The 25,535-nt window shown below is 49.8% G+C and overlaps 1 protein-coding gene across 1 annotated transcript; it reads right to left on the bottom strand.

The window, feature by feature from the left end:
- Positions 1-125: 125 nt before the first annotated feature.
- Positions 126-22,933, bottom strand: CPLX4 (complexin 4). The gene is made up of 3 exons (XM_025997566.2): positions 22,767-22,933; positions 16,949-17,036; positions 126-1,114 (listed from the first exon to the last, which is right to left on the bottom strand). The coding sequence occupies exons 1-3, from the start codon at positions 22,931-22,933 to the stop codon at positions 887-889; spliced, it is 483 nt and encodes a 160-aa protein (XP_025853351.1). The 3' UTR covers positions 126-886.
- Positions 22,934-25,535: the final 2,602 nt, after the last annotated feature.

Below are 25,535 nucleotides of genomic sequence, written 5' to 3' on the forward strand. Positions count from 1 at the left end.
GACAGGTGAGGGAGACCAAGGAGAGGTCGCAGAGGCAGGATGGGGAGATGATGAGAGAGAAAGGGGGGAGAGAAGACACACACACACACACAGTGAGATTCACTTAACTTCTCAGTGCTCTTTATTTGTCCATCTGCTCTGTTCCCACTGCAGTCACCAACAGACAACCGGTGATGATGCCGAACGTGGAACCAGCCATAGCCTTCCTAGTCGCCCCCTGCCTCTAGTGTCACCCCTCAAGTCCATTCTTCATATAGCCTCTAGCATGATGCAAAGGGCTAGTGAAGTCCATTCTCTGCCTTCATTTCTCTTCTTCATTGCTCGTCCCATCCCCGCCTCTGTCCCCTGGGCCTGGAACCATCCAGGTCCTCATCCATCCGCGATGAGGAGCAGCAACAGTGTCAAGGTCCCTGGGAGTGAGAGGCGGTGTGCTCTTTGCTTGCCCTTGAGCCTGCAGCCGGGGTTCCCCGGGGGTTCCCTGACCTCCCACATCTTTTCTCCAAAGGATCTGGAGTTATGCTAACGCATGAAGAGGACGAGACCTTGCCCTGGAAGAAAGCAAGTCGGAGGGGAAATGCCATCTGCTCTTGTCTCTTTGGGGCTGTCCTGAAGATCTTCAAGCAGATGTGTTCCGCGTCACTCCCAGATGAAATCTCGCACTGAGCCACATTTATAACTACAAGGAAAGTGTGTGTCCTACTGCACGGTGCTGGCTGAGCACTCTACGGGGACGTTTAGAACATCAAGTCGTCTACCAGTTTGTGGAGAGCTTCACCGTCGTGGTGTTTGTGTGTTCGCCGTGTTTAAGGACGCGCTGCTGGAAACGCTCCGTGCAGAGTGATCACCTCCACATGGACTCGGTTCCCTCCTCTGCGCGTCCTGCCCCTCACATCACAGCACACTTCTGCTCAGCGGTCTGCTTCATTTCCGTGAAGGTGGCCTGGGCTTTTTCCTTTATGGTATCCAAGTCCATGTTTTGGAGATTCTGTAAATGCCCAAGAATGGAATCCTTGTCTTCTTCCTCTTCTTGATCTTCATCTACCATTTTCCGGAGATCTTCGGGCAAGTCCACATCGTCTCCGGCCATCTGGATTTGGTTCTCGTCCATTTCACTCTGTGCAAAACACAAACACGGAAGAGATAAGCCACTCTCAGACAACCAGCCTCCAAGGAGATAGTCAAAGCAGCAGCAAAGTCCTCCGTTGGGGTGAATGATGGGGACGGCGAGCTCGGCCATCCCTCTGCAGAGCCATCGCGGAGGCTGGAGGTCCTGGTTGACATGCTCCCCTTCCGCTGCACCTTGGGCTGATCAGAACTTTTTACAACAGTGGTTCTCAAAGTGTGGTCCCTTGGCCCAGCAGCATTAGCACATCTAGGGATACTTTAGAAAAGGCAAATCCTGGGATCCCTGGGTGGCGCAGCGGTTTGGTGCCTGCCTTTGGCCCAGGGCGCGATCCTGGAGACCCGGGATCGAATCCCACATCGGGCTCCCGGTGCATGGGGCCTGCTTTTCCCTCTGCCTATGTCTCTGCCTCTCTCCCTCTCTCTGTGACTATCATAAATAAATAAATAAAAAAAAAAAAATTTAAAAAAAAAAAAAAAAAAAGAAAAGGCAAATCCTTGGGCCCCATCCCAGACCAAGGGAATCAGAAACTCCTGGGTGGAGCCCAGCAATGTGGGTTTCAAGAAGCCCTCCCTTGTCCTGCTGTTGCCTGCAAAGCTTGAGAATCACACTGTAGGCTCCGCCTCAGGGCAGCTTTGCAAGCTTTGCAGTCTATCAGCCCCAGGATGTGCCTCAGTGGCCCTGGCTGATCCCTCCCTGGAGGGTGTGGTTGGGCTCTCAGTGGCCTTGGCAACTTCTGCTTAACCTCTGCCCCTTCCCTCCTCTCTACTAGACCGGGGCTCCTTGGGGGCACAGAATCAGTCAAATTCAACCTTACATACACCCTTTGCACCTGGAAGTGGTTCTGGCACAAAGCTCTTTGTTTCTTAAGCAACTCGTGGGTGGCATGGCTTCTCCTCAGCAACCTCCTGTGCTGCTGCTGCTAACATCACAGTTTGCCTCTCACAGATTCCATTTTATGATCCTGAGAGTGTCCGTTCCAATTTCGTAGTACCTGCTGCCTGGTCTTAGAGATTCCTTTGCCCCATTTGGCTGCAGGGCCTTTGTTTCTTAATAAGAGAGAAGAATCTAAAGAAGTTTCTCTGGGAGGGGCACCTTGGTGGCTCAGTCAGTTAAGCATCCGACTCTTGATTTTGGCTCAGGTCATGACCTGATGATCTGAGATCAAGCCCCACATGAGGCTCCGAGCTGGACATGGGGCCTGCTTAAAATTCTCTATCTCCTGGGGGGCTCAGCGGTTGAGCATCTGCCTTCAGCTCAGGGCATGATCCTGGGGTCCTGGGATCGAGTCCTACATCGGGCTTCCTGCAGGGAGCCTGCTTCTCCCTCTGCCTATGTCTCTGCCTCTCTGTGTCTCTCATGAATAGATAAATAAAATATTAAAAAAAAAAAACCTCTCTCCCTGTCCCTCTGCTCCTCCTTTTCTTAAAAAAAAAAAAAAAATTATCTGGGAAAGGTAAGGGTAGTTTATATTCCCAGGTGGCTGTATCCAGTGATTTCTGAGATCAGATTGTAACAGGAGGCAAATGGGGCTCCAAGGGCCCGGAAGATTACAGAGCATCAGAAAAGCAAAATGTAGGAAAGATGTCAGCCGACCTTGGGGCTCACCCTCCTCGATGTCCTGTGACCAAGTGCATGAAAATTCACGTTAAAGGTACGACACTTACTTAGTCCTCATCAAACCCTCACTGATTGGACTTTAGAAAGATGCTGACCCCTGCTGAGTTCCCAGGTGGAGTTCAAGTGGACACCTACAGGAAAATATGAATTCCCCTTGCCTGGGTGATGGGAGGAAGTAACTCTAGGGGAACATCGGTGTCTCTGGGTCCGAAGAACGAGCCAGGGCAAGGCGTGCGCACCCTCTAGTCTGCATCTGTGAAGTGGATCTCCCGGGCGGGCTCCAGCTCTAGGGCCCCGTGGCTCCCCCACAGCTCCTTCCTTTGGTGGGTTCTCCCACAGGGTGACAGCCAGCCCCCCGCAGAGACCTGTGAGAGGCTGACTTGCAGGGCAGAGATGCTCCCCTTTGGGGGGTACGGTCCTCACACACGCCCTCCGGGAAGCCCTCCGGGGAGGGCCAGTCTCCACCGCAGCCTCCCCAGGGACAGAAGCCGGTCCCTGCACTTGGCCAGGCCTTGGCCCTTCAAAGCGCTTAGTGGATTAATTAGTTCCTCGTCAAACTGTTGTGGGGATTAATTAGTTAGTTAATCCGCAGGGGCTCCCAGCCAAGCCTCCATTTCTATTTATTTTTTATTTACCTGCCCTAGAGGTTGCCTTCCTTGCTGATCATCCTCTGGGCACTTTTGCAGGGAAGAGAGGAAAGGCAGGACTTCCACCTGGCAGTCCTGTAAGTGCAGGACATCTCCCCTCTCTTACGCACCCCGGAATACATAATGATTTGAAAAGACATTCCTGGGAATTCTGATACCCTTTCCCCTCCCTCTAGTTGGTAATAAGATCTTCGTGGATGTCAAACCCGGAAGGAGTAGCCTGGAGGGACAGGCAGCTAGAGGGGCCAGAGGGCGGTGGGCCAGCCAGCAGGTGCTCAGAGAGGTGGGCCACTCATGAGGGTGGCGGGTCGGGGGTGGGCTGCGTCTGGGGGAGTTTCAGATTGGGTTCCTCCTTCAAGGAGGACTTTCAGGTTTATTTCCCCCTCATTCCGTTTGCCTGGGAAGGGAGAGCTGTGGGCTTCCACTTTGCCTTACAGCTCACAGAGGGGCTCTGGATCGGCACTTCTACCAAAGTGTGTCCCTGAGGGGGGTCCCCAGCCCCGCAGCATTGGCACCTCCTGGCACTTTGTTAGAAATGCATGTCCTCGGGGTCACCCAGAGCTGCTGACTCTGAAGTTGAAGATTTCTTAGCAATCTTCAGTTTAGCAAGGCCTCCTGGTGATTCTGGGTCGTGCTAAAGTTTAAGAACCATTACTTCACTATCCCTGAAGACAGGACGGTCGCTTACTCATCTCCAAGCCTCAGAAGCCAGCAGAGTGTCTGGCACGCAGACCCAGACAGTAGATGTTCACTGAATGATTCGATGATCCTGCCGTCAAGGGCAATAGCCTTAACCATCCTTAAATGTACAGATCTGCTTTTCGAAGGGCTCTTTTCTCTCTTTTTTAAAGATCTTATTTATTTATTCATAAGAGACACACACAGAGAGAGAGAGAGAGAGAGAGAGAGAGAGAGAGAGGCAGAGATACAGGCAGAGGGAGAAGCAGGCCCCACGAAGGGAGCCCGATGGGGGACTCGATCCCAGGACTATGGGGTCACGTCCTGGGCTGAAGGCAGATGCTCAACCACTGAGCCACCCAGGTGCCCCCCTCTGTGCCTTCTTAATCATAGGGACTCTTTCAGTAGGGGTGTGACAGTGATCTGCCTTTTTTTCTCAAAAATACGAATAGCCATAGGCATGCTTGTCCCGCAGGCTTAGGAGCTTACAAGACCATCTAGGAGCACACCCCCTTCCATCTGCTCGGTAATCCTCTGAGGGCCCTTCCACGGGGCATCAGAGGTGTAAGGTGACTTGCCAAAGGTCATGCAGGGGGCAAGTGACAAAGCTCAGACTTGAACCCAGGGCTCTGATCGCTGCATGCTGCCTCTGCGGGAGAATAGTCTGGGTCAGCTGCAGAAGCCTGTAAAAAGCCTGGACCCCTTTTTACAAGCAGGACCCTCACCCTTGGCCTGTCCTAGGCCTGGGCCCAGCTCATGTGGTTAGGACTCAGTGCTAATGAGGCTGAGGCCCAGGTTTGGTCCCCCTTTTGTCGTCTAGCCGCCCATTGGCCCTTTCTGGGTGTCCTCCCTTAGTTGTCAGGTATCCACAGCATGGGCTGCAGCCCAGGGAAATAGATTCTGGTGCTAGGGAACCATTCTCCACTATCCCTGTCATCCTTCTAGAAGGATGGTGACTGTAGGACTCTGACCATAGCCAGTGACAACACTGAATGCTGCCTTTAGACTGGACAATTGGAGCCACCTGCCGAGGGCCCCATGCTTTAGAGGGCTCCTCTGTCCCTTGGGCCACACTCCTTCACACGGGGTGGAAAGGTCACAGGGCCAAAGGGACGGGCCTGCCCAGAGCCCACAAGCCCTTTTAGACCACACTCTGGCTGCCTGGGACCCTGACTTCCCCACCTAACTGTATCCGGGAGACTGCTCAGACCCCTTCACCAGGCCGGTGCCCCTGAGAGTTCAGTGATCTGCTGGCCTGAGTCCTGCTGAGCCTCAGGAGGAGGGCAGGGGGTCTGTATACATAAAGGTTGCCAGGGAGGGAGAGAGCCAGGGATGGGGGAAATGAGGGGGCTGGCAGTGAGCCTGGAACCTCTGTCAGAAGTCGTCCTCTGGGTCCCACAAACATGCACATGGGTCTGACAAAAGCTGAGGAAAGCCTGGTAGCTTTGTCCCAGAATTGAGGACCTGGTGCCTCAAAGGGAAATGAATCCTGCCAGGAATGTGACTTTTGGGTGAAAGCGGGGGCCATTTCGAGGCCAGGGGTAAGGGTACAAGGAGAGCAAGGCCTCTGATAAGGCTGACCACCGTGTGCAGGAGTCACAATTGTCCGTTGCACATCTCCAGCCCACCACTGAGGGTTATTCTACTTATGAGAAGCCTCTGGGGGTTGACTGCTTAATCTACTCCAAATAATTCAGACGTCATCTAATTAATCATCTATGACTCTAAGGCAAGTAAGAGAATCCCAGCTTATAGATAAGGAAATAAAGCTCAGAGAGGCTGTATCAGGTGTCCAGGGTCACACAGCCTGTAAGTGGTGGCGGTAACCTTCCTGCTCAGGCAATCAGATTCTCACGCCAACGTTGGACCTCCCAGCGTCCAACAGGAGGGGCGAGACAAATAAGTCAGTGGCTGTTGAAACAGAGCTCTTGGGGCACCTGGGTGGCTCCGTGGTTGAGTGTCTGCCTCTGGCTCAGGGCATGAACCAAAAATAAATCTTAAAAAAAAAAAAGGCATAGAGGGTGGGTGGGAGAGCATCGGCCCTGAAGGCAAAAATCCAGGACCGAGCAAGCCATAAAGAAGAATCCGTGGAGCATATGCAGTGGCCTCTGCGTGGCCTTGTCCCCTGGCCTCACCGACCTCCCTGCGCAGGAGACCTTGTCTGCCATCCACGCAGCAAATGTCCTGCACAGACTTTCCACTGCCCGCTGACAAGTCAGGCCGGGGGACCAGGGATGTTTGGATACATCACACATCCAGGAAAGGCAGTGATGCCTCAGCACTTGCCCAGATACAAATGCAGTTGCAGACAACACGAACCAGCTCCAGGGAGGCAGGGAGGCCAGGAGGCAGGGAGACAGGGAGGCTTAGCCCCCGCCGCCCCCACTCCAGAAGCTTGGTGTGAACAAGTGGAAGCGAGAGTCAGGGAGGGAGGCGAGCCGGTGTCCGGTTAGGGGCCCGACAAGCTGCTCTCTGTTCTTAGAGGCTCTGTCTGAGAGGCCTTCTCGTTTCTAGAAATCTTATCAATTTGGGATATTGTTTAATGCAGTTAAGAGCTAATTATTTTTATGCCGGCTGACCAGAATCAGTTTTAATCTCTTGGTTTTTAACCAGATTTATAATCTTAATTGCCGGCGCTGAATGCCCCATTATTTAAATAGCCCCACATCCTGCTCTCGTTATTCCCTGTGACTGATTTCTGACCTTTCTCCGAAGGGTAAGCACGACCCTGGATTCACACTGTCTGAGCCCTAGATTTTGATAAACTGGCCTTCATCTTGCATCCACCTTGAGATACGTGGAAAAGCTACCTTATCTCAGACGGTTATGTTGCCCAAGAGCTGAGCGTTCACCACGTGTTAGAGTCCCAGTCAGTTGACCTTGGTGTATAGCAAATACCGGCTTGATTCTGGGCAGATTTTGTTTGGGGTTTTTGGGTTGTTTACGTATTTTTGGTCTACAGGATACCAGACAGTGAGATTAATGGCTGTCTTTGACTTTGACCACTTGACCTGACATTGGATGCTTCCATATTTGTGAGGACCACAGTGGTGGTCCACAGTCAGTGGTCTTCATCCCAGGTATGAGGGGGGAACTTGTGAGACATTGGGGTAGAGTGAAAAGAACACAGCCCGTCAACAAAATCCTCCACAGCAAGTCAAAGTGAGCATGGCCTGCTTTGTGAGGAGTGAAGGGATGTATTGGGGCCAGAGCAGGAGGGAGGGAGGCGTGAGGCCCTGGGGCCCAGGCTCCAGCAGACCCACTCATCCTCATTCTGAACACTTGCCACTGAAGGACAGAGCCAACTTTATGTCCTATCCCTCTGGGACTGTGGTTCTCCACCCTCTCTGGGCCTCCGCCTCCCTTGTGAAGTCTAGAAAAATGGCTAGTGCCCACCCCCACAGGATTGGCTCCAGGGATATGTGGCAGGGGCCGAGGCAATATAAATTTTTTAAAAGCTTTCCAGGTGATTCTAGTGCTGAGCACTGTGGAGACCCTTGTCTGGGGCCGGCCACCTGCAACGTCTGCTTACTGTACCTCATTGCTCTTCCCTCATCAGCTACTTGGACAGAGGATGTGGATCGGACTTCTTGGGCTGAGAGTGTGCAATGTGTAGGGCCCATCAGGAATGAGGATTTCTAGATTCCAGCTGTGTACATCTCCCACTTCTTCCCTTCACAAAGGCATGGCCGAGGGGCTCAAGAGGCTCGCGGGGGTCACTATCCAAGCCTCTCATGTTACAGAGGGGGAAGCCAAGGTCCTGAGACTTGCATAAATGTCATTCAGCTTGTTTAGTGCTGAGCGGCCAGCACCGCCACCAGGGCTAGTAGGAAAATATGGCCAATGGGGTCAGATGGGCTTGGGGTCTTGTCTTGCTTTGCCATTCACAGGCAGGCATGACCTTGGGAAGCCCCGCTTCCTCTCCTTTCCCAGCCAGTGTTCTCATCTGCGAAGGGGAAATACTATCCACCTACCTTATGGGGTGGTTGTGAGGATTCAGTGGGATTGCCAGCGTGGCTAAGTACTTCACTTGCATTCCCGTGGCACCAGCGTCCTAGGGCTCTCTCTCCCCTTCCCCATGTCCCCTCTGGACAGTCAGTCTGTGGCTCGTTCAGGGGCATGAGTAGAAGGAGCAAACTGCTTTGGGACAGGATGAGGAGAAGGAAGGAAGGGAAGGTCCCTTGCGGCCACCGACACCGCCCCCCCCCCCCCCCCCCCCCCCGCCCCAATGGCCTGCCGCCCTGCCACCAGAAACAGCTGCTCAGGAGCAGGAGGTTTCAGTGTCTGGGGCCCTGCTGGGCAGCCCAAGAGCTCGGAATCTGAAGGGGGCGGGCAGAGAAAGGTCCACAGCATCATATCCTCTTTGTTAAGAGGCAAATTTTAAATTCTGTTCTAAGGGAGATTTCAATGTGACACGTTTAAAGACAGCTCCACTGGTAGATCTCCTTCTCTCTTCATCTTTATTCAAAGTGAATGATGCCCTTAATACAGCAGACAAACACCAGGTGTAACTAAATCATATAGCTCAGCAGGGGGCACAACATTATTTTTCAATGACTAACCTAGATTGACAATTCCCTTAATAGGATTAGGGTTCATTGTGGAACTGTTTTTTCTTATTAATTTGGCTTGACTTACATATACATTTTGAATTGGCGAGGGAGAGGGGCACATTTGTTTCTAGAAAGAATCTCGGGGCCTTATTTAAAACGTTAAGTTTCGGATATACAAAGTTAAAATGTCTAATCCAGACCTGTTCTTTTTATGAAAATTTATTTTCCTAAAATTCTCACAGCAGGTAAATTCTTTCTGCTGTTTTTGATACTTTGCTCTCTGGATGCATTTTTTTTCTCCTTTTCCCCAGCGACATCCAACATTCAGCAAATGTTTTGTGCGTGTGTGTGTGTGTACAAACACCTGTGCACACTTTCTACGTGTCAGACATCCTGCCAAGCATGCAAGACAAGGACAACCCCTTTGTTAAAGAGCAGAGTCCAGCGGGTGAGAATATTCACGGTGGTAAGATAACATAAGAGACACGCACTCCTGTATTACGGGAGCATGAAGGGCGGCGGGGAGAAGGGGGCACAGGAGGCTCTGTAAGAAGTGGCCCTAGACGGAAGCCTCACGGGAAGAAAAGGGGCCACGGAGAGCAGAGTGTAGGAAACAAAGCAGAAGGAAGGTACAGTCCAAGCAGGGAGTAGCAAGAGCTGAGACCAGAAAGACAGGAGCCACGTCATGGCCAACAGGGCAAGGGATTGGGACTCTGTTCTCAGAAGTTGTGATAACCTTTTTTTTTTTTTTTTTTTTTTTTTAAACAGGAGATAAACAGGACCAGATTTGCATTTTGGAAACCTCACTCTGTAATTTTGTGGGGAGCAAGACTCAAAGTGGAAAAGCCACCGATAAGCTGTTGTGGTCAGAAGTGAGATATGATGAGCCCTGCCCTTGGGGATGAGTTGAGAATTATGTAGGAGGTGACATTAGAGTGACTTGATGATTTACTGGATGTGAGTCTGGAGGAGGAGGGAAGAGTCAAGGCTGACTTCCGGATATAGGCCCTGGGGACCAGGGCTGGCTGGGGATGAGGGAGCTGGGAGGTGGGGCACGGGCAACACTGAGATGGGGCCCACAGGAGGAGTGGGTTTGGGGGAAAACGAGCCAGATCTGTTCTGGGGAAGAGCTCGGATGTGTTCAAGCAGAGGCAGCCGCGGCAGGGACCCTGAGGGAGAAGACTGCGTGCGGGCTGCAGGTGTAGGTCTGAGAGTCATCCACACACTGGTGGCAGCCGAAAGCGACAGCAGGATCCCCGGGGAGAGTGTGCAATTCGGGAGGACAAAGGACAGACCTGAGATATTCCAAAATCTGGGGGCAGCAGGCAGAGGGAGGGTAGGCCATGACCAAGACACAGGAGAGGCAGTTTGGGGAGGATGAGGAGAGAGGGGGCTCCGGGAGGAGGTGACGGTCCTCTGTGCACAGCCAGACTACCCAGCATGGGAAGGAGGAAGCCTTCAGCGGAGCAGTGGGAGCCCGTCCCTGGGGGGAGGCACCTGGAAAGGCACAGCTACTCCCCAAGTGCTATTTGCTTGTTTTCCCTGGGAGAGATTTGACCTTTACAAAGGCGAGATGGCGGGGAGGGGAAGGTGAAGACCCAGGACAGGGGCTGACTGGCGGCGGAGCAAGACCCAATCCTAACGCGAGCATCGCGGATTCCTTGAGGCGCCTGATGTCCCCCGAGTACCCCCGTGGCTACAAAGCCGGAGGAAATGCACGCTGCGTGGACACGTGTGCTGTCCCTATATGCTCTGGATGGTTGCGTTCGACTGCTGCACTTATTGGACTCCTTATGTGATCACTGCAATTAAAAGGGGTCACCCGAAGACACAGGGTACAATACACGGGGTTGTCACGAACAGGGAGGACAATCTGGGAGAGGAGGCTTTTGCTGTTCCCTAGGGGGCTGGGCCGCAAATTGTCCTTCCCCGAGTCCAGATTTCCTTCCCCCGCTCAGCAATCAGTGAAACCCTTTCACGGGGAACAGCAGCCAAATAATTTCTTTAGAAAATACAGTTCTGATTCCAAAATGCGACATAGTTATCCTCATTAGACCTGACAGCTCCCGGGAAGACATTTTCCTCAAATCTGCTCTCCGTTGGGCCTTGGTTAGGGGAAAGGCCCAGAACCGCCTCCTGCTGGTTGTGTGGCTGCTGTGCCGGTGACCCTGGAGAATTGTGAATGAGGCACCCAGGGGGTCATCCCTCGTTAGCTGGAGGACTCAGTGAATGTGTCCAGCTCCCTGTGGGCTGCTAATACTATTAGTGCGGCTGCTTACCCAATGTGGACTTTATAAGACAACAGAGGGCTTAGAAGTCTGCAAACCTCAAGACTCCAAACCTCGAGGGAAAGGAGGTTATTAGGAGCCCAGGAAGGTCCCGGTGACCCTTGCTTTCTGCCCAGCGCTGTTTTCGGGTTAGAGGGTCGTGTTCCTTCTCAAGTCTACCATCCTGGATGGAGACACGGTTCAGGGAGGGTGTGTAGGGGACAGTGAGGCTCAGAAAGTACCGGGTGGAGACTCGGGAGGCTGGAGGCCCCTCTGGCACAGTAAGCTTTGTGACCTTGGGCAAGTTCCTTGACTTGAGTTTCATGGGTTTTCAATGAGTTTTATGATTACCTACTGATGTGCTTTTTCAATATATAAAGAATAAGTTTAATAAAAATAGAAATTATATATATATATATATATATAGCTGGGGTGGAGGAGCTACGGTCCTGGGGCAGCCCAGGAACCCACCCCTGCCCTAGGAGGAGAGCCTGGACACTGGGTGTACTCCTCAGACGACCCCACCTGCCCCCAGTGATTGCTTATGGGTCATTACAAGACGATTTGTCCTACCAGTGTCTTTTGATGACTGTTTTTAATAGTCACCAACCCTCACGTTATAGCCCTAGGACTTATTTATCTTATACCTGGAAGTTTGTCCCCTTTGACCCCCTTCACTCATTTCACCCTCCCGCCCCCACTCCCACCCCCGCCTCTGGCAACCACCAGTCTCTTCCCTGCATCTGACTTCTTCTTTTTAAGATTCCACATACAAGTGAAATCATGCAGTATTGTCTTTCTCTGTCTGACTTATTCCACTTGGGATGATACCCCTAAGGTCTATCTACATTGTTGCAAATGGCAAGATTTCCCTTTTTTATGGTTGAATAACACACACACACACACACACACACACACACACTTGCACACCAGGATGACCATTTTCAATGACAGTAATCAAATAAGTTATCAATGAAGTGAGGTAATCGAGACGCCGAGCCCCACAAAGAGGATGTAGGTAATGATTTGGGGATCTGTTGCCCCATCTCCAGCCTGGCAGTTCCCGGCTGGCCTGAGCCCCCGTCACCCCTCCCTTCTGCTCCAGGGGTGTAGGACTGGCCTGGCCCCTCATGCCTTTCCCTGGATGCTCTGGACATACGGCCATGGCCTCGAGCTTTCCCAATCATAGTGATGGCCCTGGGCACGGCCTGACCCCTCGGGGCCTCCTTGCTCCTTAGGGGAGCATGCAGGAGATGAAAACCTACCATTTCGGGGGGCCCATGTGGATTTCAGAGGGCCTTCTAAGGACTCACTGCGAGGCGTCCTTCTGCAGCCCAACACCTGAGTTACACGCAGTTCCGTGCAGCCGGCAGCGCGGCCGCTCCAGGTGAGCTGGTTGGTACAGCACGAGAAAAAGCCTGCCTTCCGAGGCCCAGGGAGTGACTGTCCCCACTGTGATCCTTTCCCCGAGTCATCCCCTCTGGGGCCGGATTCTCCAATGCCTTCACCTCAATTACCTGCATTTCAAACAATCCCCCTCCATCCCTCTTGCGGTGGAGACAGCAAGCCCCCCACCCCCGCCCCCATTGGTGCTGGTCCCCACGGGAGGCTCCCACGCTCCCCACCCGGCCTATGCCCACCAGGCCCTCCCAGCCTCGCTGGCACTACAACTGCTTTACAATACAACGCGCAGCCTGTCCTCGGGAGCCAACGGATAGACTTCACACACACACACACACACACACACACACACACACACACACTCGATCATGTGCAGATATTATTTCTGTCCCCACCATCACTGTCCCTCCTACGACCCACAGTCCCCACACCCGAACTGAGAAGCCGGCGGGTGGGCTCTGCGGGCTGCACTTCCCTGCGGCCGCCGTGCGCCGCGTTAGGGACACCAGGGGGCGCGAGGGACCCGAGCCTGTCCCTGCCCGGTGGCAGCCAGCGCTGCTGCACAGTGGAGCCAGGCCAGGAGTGGCCACTCTGCACGGACAAGAAGCCACGGGGCCGGGGCGATCTCGGCCTGGGAACTGTGTCTGTCCCCCTGCCTCCCAACCCCTGGCGCTCCCTTCTAGGCCTGGGGGCTCCTGAGCCTAGATGAGGTGGGTGAGAGGGGCACACGTCACCTGCAACAGCCCTGGGGTGGGGGGTGCAGCAGAGGGGGGTGCCCCAGGGTCGGCAAGGTGCTGCCCTGAGGCTGGGCCGTTAGCCACATCTGGTGACACGTGGACACCGTGGAATGGGAACCCATTCGTTTTTCATGATATACTTTCTATTAATTGCCATTTTGTGGAAGCACAACTAGGTTAGACTTTGCACGTGCTGCATGAAAAGCGGGCCACGGTACTGTTAGTATTTTCACTATTTTTCACACCACGGGCAGATCCTCGAAGCACCGCGTAGACCTAATCCATTTTTACCAAATGCAGCCAGTTACAGGAAAGAACCGTGGGGAGGCCTCCCCCTGAAAGCAAACCGCATGCACCTAGGGATCCAGTGTAGAGCGCTCTCCGGCCATCATCTCAATTACTGGTCTAGCTTGTGTCTGGAACTCAGCAGCAGCCCCCGGGTCTGGGGTCCAGCTGTCGGGCTGCCGGGAGCAGGAAAAGCCCCGAGCCTGCGGGGGCTTCAGGGCAGGGTTCCGCACGGTGACACTAGAACACGGTGCAGTGCAGGTTGTCCCCAAAGCCTTCCTGCAGCCTGAAGCCACAAAGAGCTCAACACCACACGAAAATTTTGGGGACTCCTCAAACACTGAGAAACCACAGACACCTCGGGGTCAGAGGGGGAGCCGTGTTCAAATCTTTTCTGGGGAAGTCTCACTTTTTCCTGGTTGAGAGGCCAGCAATCCCACCCTGGTTCTATCAGTCACCAGCGGTGGGTTTCTGCAGAGCTCCCTAACCTGTCAGGCTGTGGTTTCCTTGTGTCCAAAAAGAGGCAGTGGCATGAGGTTCTTAGCTAGACTCCCAAGTTCTTTTTCAGGGTCCAAGAGAAAATCAGGTGAGGCCTCACATGCATTAGACATTTGAAGCAGCGCTGGGGAGAGGGGTTTCTGAGCACAGGTAAGTCAGGCAGTGAGAGATCCTGGGCTCCACTCTTAACAATCAGTCGACTTTTCCACGCTCCCTCCATCCCCACCCCAGACTGGCTTTAGGGAGCAGTAGCCTGTGCAGACATAGTCACTGTCCCTCCTCTGGGCCTGGTCCTCTCCAGGGAGGATCTGAATGAATGTGCACATCTCATGGCTGCAATTCTTTCCTCTCTATCTCTCTTTTTTATGATTTTATTTATTTAAGATAGAGCAGAGCATGTGCCAGAGGGAGCACAAGAGGGGGTATGTGGCAGAGGCAGGAGAAGGACAAGCAGACTCACCGCCGATCAGGGAGCTCCATGTGGGGCTCAATCCCAGGACCCTGAGATCACAACCTGAGCCGAAGGCAGAGGCCCAACCTGCTGAGCACCCCAGGTGCCCCTCTTTCCTCTCCTTGATAGCTTCTGTTGGAAAGGCTCTTGTCCCAAAGGATAGCCTGACTCAGAGATGTGGGGATTCTTTTTTCTCTGAAGGCCATCAAAGCCCTGCTTTGAGCTTTGAGGGGCTCATCCCAGAGGCTCCAGAAAGGAGCAAGACTGGGGCGCCCTCATGAGGGAGAAAACCATCAAAAGTTCGGACTCTTGACTTGAGTTGTTGCCTTGTTTACACCCACAGGGTGCTTGGTCAAGGTCTCCGAGACCCCCGGGGCTAGAGTGAAGGAAGGAGACTTCTGGGCACGGAGGAGACCACAGGAAAGATAAGAGCTGGCATCTCTTGAGTTCCTGCCATCAGTCAGGCACTGTACTGGGTTCTGCCTGTCATGTTACTTCGCACAGACTTGGTGGCACAGGTGTCACTGTCTCCATTTTACAGAAGAGGAAACCAAGACTCAGATGGGTTAAAGAGCCATCTGAGGCTGCAGCAGAATTGAAACCCAGTTTTCCTAAAGACAGCCAGTACCATCCCAGGGAGCTTCGGGGAATCTACCAGACAACGGGAGGGGACAGGGTCCCCAGGTGCCCCGCGCTTCCAAAAACGCAAGCACAGTGGGGTAAGTGCATTAAACCCCGGATAAAGGAGGCAAAAAGCAAAGCCCTTCTTTTCAAAACCCGTTGGTCACAATGAAAATGGTTAAATTTCACTGTGGGTTTTCCTCCCCTCTCTGAGAGCAGAACCCAGCTCCTGGGGCAACTTTGGGGTGAGTCTCCCCCGACAGGCTGGGGCTAGTTAACCACTTGGTGACCTTAGCACTGACCTCGCAGGGACAGCAGGGCTCTCTCCCTTTGTTTAGGGCTCGTGGCTCCCAAGTCAGCTCTTGGGGGACCCGCAGGGGACACACAGGAGTGGAGCTTCTGAGTCCTGACGTCACATGTCAACCCCTCCTCTTCCCATCAGCCAACCCACTGCTTGACCAGAGCCTACAGGTGTTTCGTGCTCTCTGCCAGCAGCCAGATGGCCGGATGGATTGTGCCAGTTACCACTCTATGGTCTCCACCGAGAAGGAACAGACTGCTCCTGAGCCACAGGCAGAGCATGGTGGAAGTAAGACCCTGCGCTCTGCCCTTCCTGGCCTCTGCTTCCTCCCCCACGAAGCAGAGGTGATAATAGAACACCCCCCCACCCCCCCACCCCCCCACCCCCCCCACCCCCCCACCCCCCACCCCCCCCCCCCCCCCGGCCCAGGGGACTGTCGGGAAGGATTACAGGTCCAAGCTCTTAGAACAGTGCCTGGCATGGGACACGAGGTGCCAGCTGTGATTACTTTCTCCTTGTGTAGTTACGTATAGAAGTTGTACAGGCTTTACAGACATTTACAGTAAAATGCCACTTACAGGTGTTAGCTTCATTTTGTTGAGAGAAAATGGAAGTTCATAGAGGTTGAACGACTGGAATCTAGTTTTTATGAACTAGTTCAATGCTCTTTTCACTACATCAAATGCCTCAGTTAAGATGAAAGCAAATATATGTATGTGTACTTGTGTGTGGTATGTGTATGTTGTGCATGTGGTGCATGTGTGCTTGTGTCTGTCTTTGTGTGTGCATGTGTCTGTGTGTGCATGTGTGTGTGCATGGGGTGTGTGTATGTGTGCTTCTGCATGTCTCTGTGTGTATGTGTGCATGTACATGTCTCTGCATGTGTGTGCATGTGTGTATGTATGTGTATGCCTGTGTGTACATGTGGTGTGCATATGTGTGCTTGTGTATGCATACATTTCTGTGTGTGCATGTGTTTGTATGTGTGTGCATGTAGTGTGTATATGTGTGCTTGTGTATGTCTGTGTGTGCATGTGTGTATATATGTGCATGTATGCGTGTGTGCTTGTGTGCATGTGTGTGGATGTGTGTATGTCTATATGTGTGCATGCATGTGTGCATGGGTTGTGTGTGCTCGTGCACGTCTCTGTGTGTGCATGTGTATGCATGTGTGTATGTATGTGCATGCGTGTGTACATGGGGTGTGCGTATGTGTGCTTGTGCATGTCTCTGTGCACGTGTGTCCATGTGTGTATGTATGTGTATGCATGTGCGTACATGTGGTGTGTGTATGCATGCTTATGTATGCATACATCTCTGCGTGTGCATGTGTCTGTATGTGTGTGCATGTAGTGTGTATATGTGTGCTAGTGTATGTCTCTGTGTGCATGTGTGTATGTATGTGCATGTATGCGTGTGTGCATATGGTGTGTGCTTGTGCATGTCTGTGTGTGCATGTGTGTGGATGTATGTCTGTATGTGTGTGCATGCATGTGTGCATGTGGTGTGTGTATGCTTGTGCACGTCTTTGTGTGTGCATGTGTATGCATGTGTGTGTGCATGCATGTGTGCATGTGGTGTGTGTATGTGTGCTTGTGTAGGTCTTTGTGTGTGCAGTGTGCATGTGTGTATGTGTATGTCTGTATGTGTGTGCATGTGGTGTGTGTGTATCCATGAATGTGACCCTTTGCTGATCATCAAACATTCTCCATTTTCTATTATTTAAGAAATTAAATAGGATAGCTACTGCGTTAAGAGCGTCTCACCTTTGGGAGTCTGTATTTTTCTCTGAGATGAACTCTGAGGCATGCCCTCTCTGCCTTTTTTTGTGTAAATGCAGCATCTCTTTCCATCCTAAAAGTAAAAGAATAGAATAAAGGATCAAAGGACATATTGAGCTAAGGACAGTCCAACCCCTGCACAGAGAAGCCCCCGCTGGGCTAAACCTTCCTGGTTCCCAAATGTCTCCCTCATTCTCCTGTCATAACTCAACAGGACGCCAAACCCCAACGACAGCTTGGATCTGGGACTCTCTTTAGGATGCAGCCCGGAGGGGGGCAGAGTGGTTATTCCTAGTGTATAGCTGACCCCTCAGGGTTGCTCTCAGAGGACTTGGGACCTCATACACCACAGCCACCTGGGTGCTGGTTAAGAGCGCAGCTTCCTGGGTGTGAGCTCAGACTGACTCATCAGACTCCCTGGGGGCAGATGAGGGGAAGCTATGTTTTTAACAAGCTTCCTGAATGATTCTTGGTTAGTGAAATGGGGTCACAGCTTCCAGGGCTGGGGGGGCCTTTAGAGGCACATAGTCTTGAGGAATGTATAGAAAGTGGTTTCCCTTCACTGACACCCCCTCTGGGCCCCATTTTTGTACAGTGTTCCATTCCCTGTTTGGAAGGGGGATCCCCGAACGAGGTAGGGTAGGTCTCCACGCTGCTCTGACCTAATAGGACTTAGGATCAGGCTGGTTTGCAACCGACCCCTTGCTCACGATGTCCTGGGCAGGAGCTGACAGCTTTGGGGCTGTCTGGGGGGCCCACGGTGACCGCCACCCCTCCCAGCTGCCCATAGGGGTGCCTTTTGAGTCTCTACCCGTGGCCCTGCCCTCTGGTTGGATCGGACTGGCCCAAGCTGGGCAAAGGAAGCCCTTTCTCTGGGAGTTTGGGATGGGGACTGGGAAAGACAGACCTTCGTGGGAGCAGTTCACTGCCGTTTCCCCCCAGGCCCATGTGGTTGGGGTGGCACAGCCAGGACAGCTGACAGCTGAGAGGCAGGAGCAGGACAGCTGAACAGAGAGACAGGGGCAAGGCAAGAGCCAGGAAGGAGCTCACAGCTGGATTTACCCTGGTTCCTAGGTTAGGCCCGTGTGGGGCCTGGTCGGTCTCTCTTTCTCTCTCTCTCTCTCTTTAAATACTTAAATTATTTATTTATTTATGGAGAAGGAGTGCAAGTGGGGGAGGGGCAGAGGGAGAGAGAATCTCAAGCAAACTCCGAGCTGGGGCTGGATCTCAGGACCCTGGGATGAGGCTCTGAGCTGAAATCAAGAGCCCGACCCTTGGCCGATTGAGCCACCCAGGCGTCCGGCCTGGTGGGGTTCCTTGCCCAGGGGTTTGGTGAAGCATCTTTGCACGAAGCATTATTTGCACTAAAATAAATTCTGCTTTCCTTTTCAGGTGACCACCCTGGTTTCTATTTCTTAACTTCACGTTTTGAAATCATCTTCACCACCACACGGTCTGAAGGAAGGGCTGATCTGAGCAGTCGGGTTGGACTACTGACTGCGGGGCCCTGGGCGCGAGCCGTCCCTCCGCAGGTCAGGCCCAGAACACGCACCCACACTGGCTTCCATTTTCTGGCTTTGGAGAGGGAGACAGAGTAAGTGACTTGCCTAAGGGATCAGTGACCTGGGGCTTGGGCAGAAGCAGATCTATTCTCTCCAATATTTTGCTAAGAAAAATTTTAAACATACAGAAAAGTTGGAAGAATTTTACAGTGAAACCCATACACTCACCACCTGGAATCTACAATTAGCATCTTGCTATACATGTTTGATCACATACTTCTCTCTCTACCCATTCATTATCCGTCTTATTTTTTGATGCATTTCGAAGTTGTAGACGCCAGTACTCTCTCCCCCAAACACTTCAACACATATCCCTTTAACTACAGCCTTGTATTGGTTTGCAGTTCTTTTCTCTTTTTTCTTTTGAGTAATCTGTGTACAATTAAGTGCACAGAGTTTACTTGTGCTGTGCCTGTTAATTTTGTTTTTGGCTTGACGGGGACACAGGGTGGTCAGATTAAACATGATTTCTGGGTGTGTCTGGGAGGGTGTTTCTCCGTGAGATTAGCTCTCGAACTGATGGGCTGAATGAAGCCAGTTGCCCTCATTGGTGTGCATGGGCAGCATCCAACCACTGAGGGTCTAACATGAAAAGGCAGAGGAAGGGAGCATATTCCCTCTCTCTCCCGTTGCCTGTCTGCTCGGGCTGGGATCTCAGTCTTCCCCTGGCCTTACCTAGGACTCATACCCATCAGCCTTCCAGTTGAGATCGACACCAGCAACCTTCCTGGCTCTCCAGCCTGCAGACAACAGATGGCGGGACTTCCCAGCCTCCGTAATCGCGTGAGCCAATCCTTAGAATCAATCCTCTGGACACCTACGCACAGATGCATGTCCGTTTCTCCTATTGATTCCGTTTCTGTGCATAACCCAAAACTCTACTAAGATATGAAAAGCATTGCTATCACCTGAAAAATTTCTCTCTTCTCCATGCCCAGTTAACAGCTGCTTCCCCAGTCACTGTCCTTTACCCACCATAGATTGCTTGTGCCTGTCCTAGAACTTTCTACAAATGGAACCATATACTACACACTCTTTTGTATGAGGCTTCTTTGACTCAGCATAAGAAACTTTTGGGATTGACCCAGGTGGTGTTATTTATCGGTGGTTTGTTCCTTTTTGTTACTGAGTGCATCGTCCTGTGTGAATATATCATGCTGGTTTATTCATTCTCCCCCGGATGGACTTAGACTATTGCCCCTTGGGGGCTAGCGTAAATGAAGTTGCTGTGAACATTTTTGTACAAGTCTTTTTGTGGACATATATGTTAGTTTTTCTTAGGTAAATATCTAGGCATGACATCACTGAGTTGCAGGGTACTTTGGTTGAGTGAGTTTAGTTTTATAAGAAGCTATCTGACTTTTTCCCAAGTGGCTGTACCATCTCACATCTCATCAAACGGAATAAAGGTTCTATGTTGTTCCATATTTTGGCCAACATTTGGTATTGTTGTCTTTTTAATTTTAGCCATTCTGGTGAGTGTAGTGGTACCTTTGTGTGATTTTAATTTTCATTTCCATGATGACTGAAGATATCAGATGGGCCTTTTTTTTTAATGTACTAATTGGCCATTTGTGCACCTTTGTGAAGTATTTGTTCAACTCCTTTGCTCATTTTTTTTTTTGCTTTTATTATTGAGTTGTAGAAATTCTTTATATATTCTAGATCCCAGTCTTTTGTCAGATATGTTTTTGCAAATATTTTTTCTCAAGTCTGTGACTTGCCTATAAATATTTTCTTTTTTTTTAAGATTTTATTTATTTATTAGAGAGAATGAGTGATGGGAGGAGCAGAGAGAGGGAGAGAGAGAGAGAGAGAGAGAGAGAGAGAAGCAGGCTTTCCCTCCACCCCTCCACCGACCCCGGGGCAGAAAAAGAGATGCGGGGCATAATCCTAGGACCCGGAGATCATGACTGAGCCAAAGGCAGACACGTAACTGACTGAGCCACCCAGGAGCCCCTATAAATATTTTCTTTTCTTTTTTTTAATAAATATTTTCTTAATGGTGTTTTTTGATGTACAAGATTTTTCAATTTTGATAAAGTCTGCATTATTTTAACATTTTTATGGTTATTGCTTTCAGAGTTTAAGAAATGTTTAATAAATCTTGGCCTACCTTCAAGTTGCAAAGATACTGTTTTTCTCTAAATGCTTTAAAATTTTAGGTTTTATGTTCAGTTCTGTGATACATATCAAAGTTCAGGTAAGAAATACCACAGCAATTACTGTGCAATAACCAGGTAAAGGGACACTTTACTATTACTGAGAGAAATGGAGGGGTAAGTGGACTATTGTTGCATTCTAGGTGATGAAGCCATTGAAAACTCAAGCAACAAACTAGAAGTCATGCCTCTTGCCAGAGGGAAGCGGGCTGGCCCCATTGCCCTGCTATTATTTCTTAAATTGGATGACTACAACAATTGATAACATTCACACACACACACACACACAGCCAAGTAGTTGGCAAATAACCCAATCCGCTGATTGACCACACAATTCGGCATTCTGCCCTTTGATCTATCCAGATATGAACTTAGGGAAAACTAGGACATTAGTTAATCAAACAGATGCCATATCTGTGACCAGATTTATTGCTTGGACCAGTTGGATGATATTTTACACAATCAGATGTATAGTCTAAATTTCTGGCCAGTTTCTTTTTATTGGCTCCCTTGAGCTGAGAATGTTTGGTGCTATTGTTCTGCTTCTAAGTTTCTTCATCACGCTAGCTTTTTGTTTCTTTGTTTACATGCCACAGGCAAAAGAAGCCTACATATATGCAAGCAATTGCTGTTTCTTTTGCCTAAGCTTTATCTTAGCACCGACATGGTGTTTGGAGTTGCATTTTTTTTTTTTTAATTGACTTTAACTGACTGCAGAGCCAAGTATAATACATGCTAGGTAGTTTATGAGCTACAGTTTCTTTCAGAAAAAAATACAATAGACAGACTTTCCATTAAATGTAGGCTTTTGTACTTTCTTCGTTTCCTCCAGGTCATTAACCTTTCACCTATAATCATCTTAGCAATAGGATTTAAGCAACTCTTATGTAATTGATAATTAGCAAAAGAGCCATGATGGCAAAAAGAAATACTCTTATTAAATGAGAATTTTTTTTTTTTAAGTAGGCTCCATGCCCAATGAGGGGCTTGAACTCACAACCCTGAGATCAAGAATCAAGTGCTCTACTGACTAAGCCATCCAGGTGCCCAGAGAAATACTTTTACTAAACAATTAAAAAAAAAAAAAAGATGAACATTTAACCTCAGGATTGAGGCTTCAATTCTTCATTGTTACTAAAAGACTCTTATTCTACCTTAAAATGCAAAAAATTAACACACAGATTATACTTAAAGAGCAATCTGCAGCAGTGAAAAATTGTTGGTGATATTCACATTTCATAAGGTTCAATTAAAATGTTACTACTGTTTTACTTTATTTTATTTTATTTTTATTTTATATAGCCAGGAGAATGTCCTCATGTAGCCAGGAGGATGTCTTTAATTTTTGGAGGTACATGGCTGAAGTATTTAGGGGTGAAGTATCATGATGTCAGCAATTTACTTTAAAACTGCTTCTATCTACTATCTATCACCTATCAATCTATCTATCTATCTAACTAATCATCTGTAAGCCAGTACAACACAATGCTAACTGTGACCTTATTCATAGGTTTATATGGGTGTTCTACTTTTCTGTACCTTTACAATTTCCAGAATAAACAGTCCACAAACTTATTCACAGTTTTCGAGAAGCCGAATCTTAGGACACAATCCTCGTGTTGTGGTTTCTAGGGCTTTCACACACGTAAGAGAAGAAAGATTGCACCGTGTGCGCTTCAAGGCTCTCTTCCAGGTACAAAGCTTTCGGTGTGCAAGCTTTCTACGTGCTAGGAGGGTGAGTTTGGGGAAGACCGCAGAGGCAGGCTCACCCTAGTTCATCTGAGCACTTCAACCGAGCTTAATTAAAATGAACCTAGACCGGAAAAAGTGTTAAGCTGCTTTTAGAAGGACATATAGATTCGTTTATTATGGCTTGCCACCATCCCCACAGGCAGGACATAGTAACTGCTGAGGCGAGAGATGGTTCCTGGAGCAGAACACATGCTCCGAAGGTCAGGGGCACACAGCACAGGGGCAGCATCTAAAGAGCAAAGCGGAAGAGGTCGGGGAGCCCAAGAAGCTAGGGCCACAATGCATATCTTTTGGCTCGGAGAGGGAAAGGGAATCTTGTGTACTCACTTCTCCTCAATCATTTGCTTCTGATACTCCTCATACTCCTCTCTAGTCATCCCTTGAGCTGCTGCAGGATCAGATGTGCCTCCTTCTTCTTTCTTTTCTTCAGACCCACCACCGAATCCCAAATTCTTTACCTGGTTACTTATCATCGATTTTACAAAGAAAGCCATGGTTTCTGGCCCCAGAAAAATAAAACCAAAGCTCAGACAAAATGTGAAGAAAGAAAGAAGAAAGAAAGAAAGAAAGAAAGAAAGAAAGAAAGAAAGAAAGATCAATTTCTAAATATCCTCAACGACAGGAAAGCATTTAAGAGCAAAGGACTTTGTGTGGCCTCTTCTACTCAAGGGCATGATGACAGAGAAGAGTGGTTTGCGGGCCGTAAGCTGGATTAAAGAGATGAACTCCCTTAATATAGGGAGGCAGATGGTTCAGATTACTAAGGCATACAATCAGATGCAACCCACTGCTTTCTGAATTAATACACTAAGCTAATTTCAGAGGCAAAAAAAAAAAAAAAAAAACCAAACCCCAAAAACAAAATCCCTCACATTATCTACTCCTCTCCCTACCCATTCTAAATTTGAAATTATAAGCGCAGCAGGGCTTCATCAAGAGTCTGGGTTCAATTAATCAGAGCTGACTGATTACAGGCCTGTAACGGAATGTCCAAATTCCAGCCCTGAGCACAACATCCTGTTGAAAACAGAGTCCAGTGAGACTCAAAACCCAAAATGCTTCATTAGGCAAAAATAATCCTTTGATCCATCATTTTATCTCATTGGACTCTTAAGTCCTAGGCAAGGATTTGCCTTTTGGTTTGCTTGAATTCTGCACTGCTTCCGTGGTTACTGGGGCCCATATGTACGTAAATACTACTCAGCTGAGGCGAGTCTGAAGGGCAAGCCTTCCTCGCATCTGGAAGATCACCCTGGCCCCTCCTGCGCCGAAATGGCACATCTCTGCTTGGACAGGATGCACCACCCTCGGTGCTCGAACCCAGAGGGTCAGCACAACGTGGGCCAAACCATCCGCGTGTAACAGGGTCATCTTCTCGTGCCCCCTTCCTCCCGGGGCCCTTCCCGAGCGCTCTGCTGGCGCTCCCGGTGTACTCCCATCAAACTTTGGACAACGTTTCCCAACACGCAGCGGATTCTCAACGGCTTTCTTCAGGTCGAGGGAGGAATTGAGTATGGCTAAGACTTTAATCTGTTAGTACCTTTCTAATTAAAGCCCTCCAAGAGGGGGTGGGCGCAGAAAGGGATGTAGGCTCTTTGTAACCTGTGCTTAGGATTCTGTCTGGAAGCACGAGCCCTCTCGGAAACGGGGCCCTCAGATCGGCGGGGCTGTGTCCTGGTTAATAATTCCCTACTTAAAGATGTTGCTACACTGGTCTCACTGTGAAGAGAGACAAAGGTTCGGGATGGGATGGGAGCCGAACGGAGTGCTCCAACCCGGAACGTACCTTCACACCGGCTCCGCTTTCACTCTTACTGGCACACCGCTTGGAACTTCATGCGCTCAGTCCATTGTCGCTCCGTCTCCATTTCTAACCCACTAGGCTTCCTCCCTTCAGCTGACAGGGTGAAAGCCACCACCTGGGATTGTTTGCTCAGTTCAGCACGACCCTCCTTTAGGAAACACTGCAGTGTTTCATGAGATTAAAAACCACCTTTATTTCCCAGGGAAGAGGACAATCTGCTGAAGATCCGACCTATGTTAATCGTGCTGGTCCGAAAGTGAAACCCTTCAAGTTACACTTTTCCGAATGGATGCAGGAGAGGGGGTAATCAAGCATTACGGACACGCGGGTGTGGCAGCTGATTACCCCCACCCCCCACCACCACTGTTTTCATGAAGTCAAATCTCTCATGGTCTCCTCAATAGGTGATTCCATTGAAAATGGAGTGTCTTTAAAATCTCTTTATTCCTCAATTTATTACAACAGCCTTTCCATTTGAGACATCCAATAAACTATCTGCTATGTGTAGAATCTTTTAGTGCTCCAGGAAAGGAAAATAAATATCCCAAGCTTTATGACATGGGACAACCAGGCGTACCCCCTCCAAAGGCTTCTCATCGCAGCTGAATGTACCAAATCTCTACTATGGCAGGGCGGGCAAGGCATATCTCCAATGTCCAAGTGAACTGCACAACCTCTGACCAGTGTGCGGGTTTATCTGTGCATAGTCTAGTTTCCGCCCACCCCACCCTCCCCCAGCAGGCTCGCTCATCAGGCATTATGTCATTTCCTCTGATGCCTTTCAAACCCATCTAATTTACTTAAAGGTTTTATTTATTCTATGCAGTATTTCTCTTACAGCAGAATAGAGTCCATTACCTTGATCTACCATTTTCTGAAACCACCTTCAAAGACTCTTTTACAATGCTACCAATCCTGTGAGATAAATATTGTAAGGAAACTTAAGATGATGTTTAGTATATGGCAGAGCCAAGACTTAAACCCAGTTTTGTCTGACACCAAAGTCCTCCTTTCCTTTTAATACTGCATGGGCTCTCAAAAGTGGATTTACTTGGTTAAATCACTGGTGCTGGCCGAGAAGATTTAAGTACTTTTTAAAGCTGCCAATAGTAATGATTAAGAGTTCCAGCTTAACTACACTTTTATCAGTATTTGTTTTTTTAAAGGTAAAAACATCAAAGACAGTTTTAATTGGTTGGTGTTTGTCATTACCAGCAAGGAAAAGCTATACCCATTCTCATTTCTACTTCTCTTGTTCTGCTCCATGTGTTGATGTTGAAGCTGCATGTGGT

The sequence above is a fragment of the Vulpes vulpes genome, chromosome 5 (genome assembly GCF_048418805.1).
Source record: "Vulpes vulpes isolate BD-2025 chromosome 5, VulVul3, whole genome shotgun sequence".
Classification (NCBI taxonomy): Eukaryota; Metazoa; Chordata; class Mammalia; order Carnivora; family Canidae; genus Vulpes; species Vulpes vulpes.

Coding starts and splice junctions, on each gene's coding strand:
- CPLX4 (XM_025997566.2), bottom strand. CDS start 22,933: ATGGCTTTCTTTGTAAAATCGATGATAAGTAACCAGGTAAAGAATTTG. Junction 17,037..22,766: donor AAGCAAATGATTGAGGAGAA/GTGAGTACACAA, acceptor TTTTACTTTTAG/GATGGAAAGAGATGCTGCAT. Junction 1,115..16,948: donor AAAAATACAGACTCCCAAAG/GTGAGACGCTCT, acceptor TGTTTTGCACAG/AGTGAAATGGACGAGAACCA.